The sequence below is a fragment of the Colobus angolensis genome, unplaced genomic scaffold, assembly GCF_000951035.1.
Source record: "Colobus angolensis palliatus isolate OR3802 unplaced genomic scaffold, Cang.pa_1.0 Scaffold387, whole genome shotgun sequence".
In the NCBI taxonomy this organism is placed as follows: Eukaryota; Metazoa; Chordata; class Mammalia; order Primates; family Cercopithecidae; genus Colobus; species Colobus angolensis.
Window position 1 is genome coordinate 47,872 of NW_012117232.1, and position 6,493 is coordinate 54,364.

The window sequence follows — 6,493 nt, forward strand, 5'->3', positions numbered from 1 at the left end:
TGTTAGCCAGGATGGTCTCGATCTCCTGACCTCGTGATCCGCCCGTCTCGGCCTCCCAGAGTGCTGGGATTACAGGCTTGAGCCACCGCGCCCGGCCTCTCCTCCCTTCTTAAGTATCAGATTGAGAATCTCAAGAAGATCACCTGTGCTCTGAGTTGCAGGGGCAGGAGCAGATGGGAAGGGCTGGTGTGGGGGAGGTCACGTGCTGGTGGTGAAGTCAGCTGGTGGTGAAATCTCAGCTCTGGCCCTCAGGTCACCACGATGCCAGAATACCTACGGAAGCGCTTCGGTGGTATCAGAATTCCCGTCATCCTGGCTGTACTCTACCTATTTATCTACATCTTCACCAAGATCTCGGTAAGGCGGGGACACAGCCTGGCCACACCCATGCAGCATGGGGAGAAGATAAGGCACAGATCATTGCTAGGGAGTGTCTCCTCCCTATCTCCTTTCTCCTCCTCTTTTGTAGGCTGCAGGGAGGTTAGAGGAAGATGGGATGTGGGGAGGTAAGCGTGGAGAGAGGAAACTGGGAGAAAATGGTCGGGTGCAGTGGCTCACGCCTGTAATCTCAGCACTTTGGGAGGCTGAGGTGGGTGTATCACTTAAGGTCAGGAGTTTGAGGCCAGTCTGGCCAACATGGCGAAACCCCATCTCTACCAAAAGATATGAAAATCAGCTGGGCGTGGTGGCGCATGCCTGTAGTCCCAGCTATTCGGGAGGCTGAGGCAGGAGAATTGCTTGAGCCGGGGAGACGGAGGTTGCAGTGAGCCAAGATCACGCCACTGCACTCCAGCCTGGGTGAAAGAGCGAGACTCTGGGTCAAAAAAGAAAAAAAAAAAAAGAAGAAGAAGAAGAAATTGGGAGAAAAGGTAGAGGAAAGGAGGGAAGGACTTTCTCTCCTACTCCTGCCAAAACTTTTTTGTCAACATCCAGGATGGTGTGGGTTGATCAATGGGACTCCAAGAACCCTGCCAACCCTTGGATAGGACTGTTCTCTTCCTCCTGGAATGAGATGGTGATCAACTGTTTATCAGATGTGCTGATGGCTGACTGTGCCTGCCGCACCCTGGCCTTTGGATAAGCAGATCTCCTAGGAAGTGGCAAAGAACAGGTGTATTGCAACCTCCAGACACGTGCCCCTCAGCAGAAGCTGTCTTCGCTTCCAGCCAGGCAGGAGGGAGGAGCTTGTCCTATGGGAAGTGGTGAGGGGGAGCAGAAGAGGTTCCATTCAATCCAAATAACAATAAGTGAATCCACGCCAGCTCCAGACTGCAGGACAGACACACAAGCTCCTTACTAGAATGTTCACTTGCAGTCTAGTGGGAAGCTACAGATGTGGGAAGCCTTCTAGGGGAAGTTACATTCCAGGAGGAACTTACAGTTAGAGAAAGGGGACTGGCCCTCCAGACGGATGCCCCAGCACAAGCAACATCTAGGAGGCCCAGGCACACATGACTTATTGAGAAACAGAGGGTATTTCAGAGTCTGTGGAGGTCTGGGAGTATGAAGTGGGTATTTAGCCTCATTTATTTAGCCTTTATCTTGGGGGTAATGGGGGAGTTACTTAAGAGTTTGAGTGGGGAGGAGAAGGATGATGTGATCATGATGGTATTTAATGAAGGTTGCAGTGTGGAAAATGGAGTGGGAGAGGACCAAAAGCAGAAGCAGAAAGACCACTGAGGAGGCTACTGCATCAGCCCAGGGCCTGCAGGGCTCCAGTTTAAGACCCCTGATCTGGGATGCAATGGATAAAGAAGGGATGATGTGTGACTCTTCTGTGTTTGTCAGCATCTAGGCTAGGCCCTGATCTCAGGGAACCTGGGCTGCAAATGTCCATTCATTCATTCATTCATTCATTCATTTGTTCATCCATTAACCTCCTTTCTCCACAGGTAGACATGTATGCAGGTGCCATCTTCATCCAGCAGTCTTTGCACCTGGATCTGTACCTGGCCATAGTTGGGCTGCTGGCCATCACCGCTGTATACACGGTTGCTGGTAAGACTGGACAAAGGGTAACACCTGGCAGAGGCGGTGGGCAGGGGCTGTGGGCCACTCTACCTTTTCCTTGCCCATCTTCTGATGTTCCATTGTGCTAAGACCCATTTATTCATTAAACGTCACTCCTTTACCTTAGATAAAAAGATTTCTCCTGACCATTATCCAAAGGAAGGGGGTTACCTGATAAGATAAAGCATTTTAGGTCAGGCGAGGTGGCTCATGCCTGTAATCCTAGCACTTTGGGAAGTAGAGGCAGGTGGATCACTTGAGGTCAGGAATTCCAGACCAGCCTGGCCAACATGACAAAACCCCATCTCTACTAAAAATACAAATATTAGGCCAGGCACAGTGGCTCACGCCTGTAATCCGGCACTTTGGGAGGCCGAGGCGGGTGAATCACGAGGTCAGGAGTTCAAGACCAGCCTGACCTACATGGCAAAACCCCCTCTTTACTAAAAATACAAAAATTAGCCAGGCGTGATGGCCCATGCCAGTAATCCCAGCTACTCAGGAGGCCAAGGCAGGAGAATTGCTTGAACCTGGGAGGTGGAGGTTGCAGTGAGCCGAGATCGCACCACTGCACTCCAGCTTGGGTGACAGAGCGAGACACCGGCTCAAAGAAAAAAAAAATTAGCCAGGTATGCTGGCAGACTCCTGTAATCCCAGCTACTTGGGAGGCTGAGGCAGGAGAATCGCTTGAACCCAGGGGGTGGAGGTTGCAGTGAGCCAAGATCGTGCCATTGCCCTCCAGCCTGGGTGACAGAGCAAGACTCCATCTCAGAATAAAAAAAGATAAAGCATTTTTAAAATGCACCACAATGGCATAATGTTTTTTCCCATTCATGTACCCCAGAACTGTTTCTTGAGCACTTACTAACTGCTGAGCCATGTGCATTCACAGGCACAATACAGGCTGGATAATAAACTACTGCAATCCTGGAGCCTAAGGGCAGGTAACCTCATCTCTCCCCCTCATACCTGTATCCTAGAAGAGTGCCTGGCACGCAGTAGGGCCTTGAGAAGCACCTGCTTTTAAATATTCATTATCTCCTCTTCCACTCTATTTTCACCCTTCTCTGCCTCATCTTGGCATAATTTAACTCATTCCATATATATGTGTGTGTCTGTTTGTGTCTGTGTGTGCCTGTGTGTGCACAGACACAAACATACTGTATCTATATATTATGTGGTATCTGGTATCTATATATTATGTATATAGTATTATACATAATGGTATCTATATATTATGGTATCTATATATTATGGTATATAATACTAGTATCTGTATATTATGTACCTTATATCTATATATTATGTATTTACATATACAGGTATGTGTATATGCATATACATTTCCTACTATGTACCAGGGAGTGAGGCACAGGTGTAAACAAGACAAATCTCTCTACTCTGGAGGAACTTATTAAGTGAGGATGGGAGACAATGAACAGGGAAATCAATAAATAATGTCAGGCCGGGTGTGGTGGCTCACATCTGTAATCCCAACACTTTGGGAGGCCAACGCGGGTGGATCACCTGAGGTCAGGAGTTCTAGACCAGCCTAGCCAACATGGCGAAATCCCGTTTCTACTAAAATTACAAAAAAATTAGCTGGGCATGATGGCACACGCCTGTAATCCCAGCTACTCGGGAGGCTGAGGCAGGAGAATCACTTGAAGTTAGGAGGCGGAGGTTGCAGTGAGCCAAGATCGCACCACTGCACTCCAGCCTGGGCAACAGAGTGGAACTCTGTCTCAAAAATAAATAATTAAATATATCAGTGTATATTATTACAACCTGATCAGTGCTATAAGGAAAAATTAATTAGGGTGAAGAGATGGAGGAAAGGTTCTTTTTTGTGGTGTTGTTCTTTTTTTAACAGAATATTCAGGTAAGCCCTCTCTAAGGTGATACCTCAACCAACTTTTTTTTCACCTTTGAGTTTTACTTTAGATTCAGGAGGTACATGCAGGTTTGTTAATGGGTACATTGCATGATGCTGAGGTCTGGGGTACAAATGGATCCTTAGCCCAGGTAGTGAGCGGAGTACCCAGTAGGTAGTTTTTCAACCAGTGTCCTCCTCCCTCTCTCCCCTCTCTAGTAGTTCCCAGTTCCCTTATTCAAGTCCATGAGTACCCAACGTTTATTCAGTTTCCATTTATAAGTGAGAACGTGTGGGCCAGGCGTGGTGGCTCACTCCTGTAATCCCAGCACTTTGGGAGGCCAAGGTGGGAAGATCACCTGAGGTCAGGAGCTGCAGACCATCCTGGCCAACATGGTGAAACCCCTTCTCTACTAAAAATACAAAAATTAGCTGAGTGTGGTGGTGGGCACCTGTAATCCCAGCTATGTGGAAGGCTGAGGCAGGAGAATCGCTTGAACCCAGGAGGCAGAGGTTGCAAGGCTGCAGTGAGCATAGATCGCACCACTGCATTCCAGCCTGGGCTGTAAACAGAGCAAGACCCCGTCTCAAAGAAAAAGAAAATAAACGAATAAGTGAGAACATGTGGTATTTGGTTTTCTGGTCCTGCATTAATTCACAGGATAAGGGCCTCCAGCTGCATTCAGGTTGGGCTGCAAAGGTTATGATTTTGTCCTTTGTTTGTTTGTTTGTTTTTGTTTTTTTTTTTTTTGAGATGGAGTCTCGCTCTGTCGCCCAGGCTGGAGTGCAGTGGCCAGATCTCAGCTCACTGCAAGCTCCGCCTCCCGGGTTTATGCCATTCTCCTTCCTCAGCCTCCCGAGTAGCTGGGACTACAGGCACCCGCCACCTCGCCCAGCTAGTTTTTTGTATTTTTTAGTAGAGATGGGGTTTCACTGGGTTAGCCAGGATGGTCTTGATCTCCTGACCTCGCGATCTGCCCGACTCGGTCTCCCAAAGTGCTGGGATTACAGGCTTGAGCCACTGCGTCTGGCCTGATTTTGTCCTTTTTAATGGCTGTGTAGTATTTCATGGTGTATCTGGACCATATTTTCTTTATCCAGTCCCCTGTGGATGGGCACCTGTGTCAATTCCATATATTTGCTGTTATGCGTAGTGTCGTGATGGACATATGAGGGATGTGTCTTTTTGGTAGGATGACTTAATTTTCCTCTGGGTACCTACTCAGTAGTGGGGTTGCTGGTCAAATTCTCAGTTCGATTCTCAGTTCTCTCTCCACAGTGACTGAACTAATTTACATTTTGTATTAGTCAATTCTCACACTGCTATAAAGAACTACCTGAGACTGGATAATTTATGAAAAAAAAAAAAAAAGAGGTTTAATTGACTCACACTTCCACAGGCTTAACAGGAAGCATGGCTTGGAGGCCTCAGGGAACTAACAGACATGGTGGAAGGCAAAGGGGAAGTAAGCACGTTCTACCATGATGGAGCTGGAGAGAAAGAGTGAAGGGGGAGGTGCCACACCCTTTTTTTTCTTTGGGGGGATGGAGACTTACTCTTTCGCAGCTAGACTGCAATGGTGCGATCTCAGCTCACTGCAACCTCTGCCTCCTGGGTTCAAGCAATTCTCCTCCTCAGCCTCCCAAGTAGCTGGGATTGCAGGCACCTGCCACTGTGCCCAGTTAATTCTGTGTTTTTAGTAGAGATGGGATTACTCTTTCGCAGCTAGACTGCAATGGTGCGATCTCAGCTCACTGCAACCTCTGCCTCCTGGGTTCAAGCAATTCTCCTTCTCAGCCTCCCAAGTAGCTGGGATTGCAGGCACCTGCCACTGTGCCCAGTTAATTCTGTGTTTTTAGTAGAGATGGGATTTCTCCATGTTGGTCAGACTGGTCTCGAACTCCCAAGCTCAGGTGATCTGCCCACCTCGGCCTCCCAAAGTGCTGGGATTACAGACGTGAGCCACCGCGCCTGGCCTAGTGCTACACACTTGGAAACAACGAGCTCTCATGAGAACTCTATCACCAGACAGCACTGGGGGATGGTGCTGAACCATTAAAATCACCCCCATGATCCGATCACCTCCCACCAGGACCCTCCCCTAACATGCGGGGATTACAATTCAACATGAGGTTTGGCTGGGGACACAGAGGCAAACCATATCACACTCCCACCGACAGTGCATCAGCATTCCCTTTGCTTCACAACCTCGCCAACATCTGTTATGTGTTGACTTCTTAACTGGTTTTCACTGTTTAAAGCTGTTCTGGCCAGGCTTGGTGGCTCACGCCTGTAATCCCAGCACTTTGGGAGGCCAAGGCAGGAGGATCACCTGAGGTCAGGAGTTCGAGACCAGCCTGGCCAACATGGTGAAACCCCGTCTCTACTAAAAATACAAAAAAATTAGCCGGGCGTGGTGGCGGGCACCTGTAATCCCAGCTACCGGGGAGGCTGAGGGAGGACAATTGCTTGAACCCTGGAGGCAGAGGCTGCAGTGAGCTGAGATCATGCCACTGCACTCCAGCCTGAGCAACAGAGTGAGACTCCATTTCAGAAAAAAAAAATTAAAAAAAGAAAGAAAGAAAGAAAGAAAGAAAGAAAGAAAGAAA

The 6,493-nt window shown here is 48.4% G+C and overlaps 1 protein-coding gene across 4 annotated transcripts in view; it reads left to right on the forward strand.

Annotated features, from left to right (window-relative positions):
- Positions 1 to 6,493, forward strand: part of SLC5A11 (solute carrier family 5 (sodium/inositol cotransporter), member 11) — a 74,299-nt gene that overhangs the window by 34,043 nt on the left and 33,763 nt on the right. For 2 of the 4 annotated variants that reach the window (XM_011954617.1, XM_011954614.1), the window contains 2 exons: positions 253 to 357; positions 1,893 to 1,998. In XM_011954617.1, the coding sequence (XP_011810007.1) occupies positions 253 to 357; positions 1,893 to 1,998 (211 nt within the window). The remainder of the gene's footprint in view (positions 1 to 252; positions 358 to 1,892; positions 1,999 to 6,493) is intronic. The other 2 variants (XM_011954615.1, XM_011954618.1) reach the window with 1 other exon arrangement.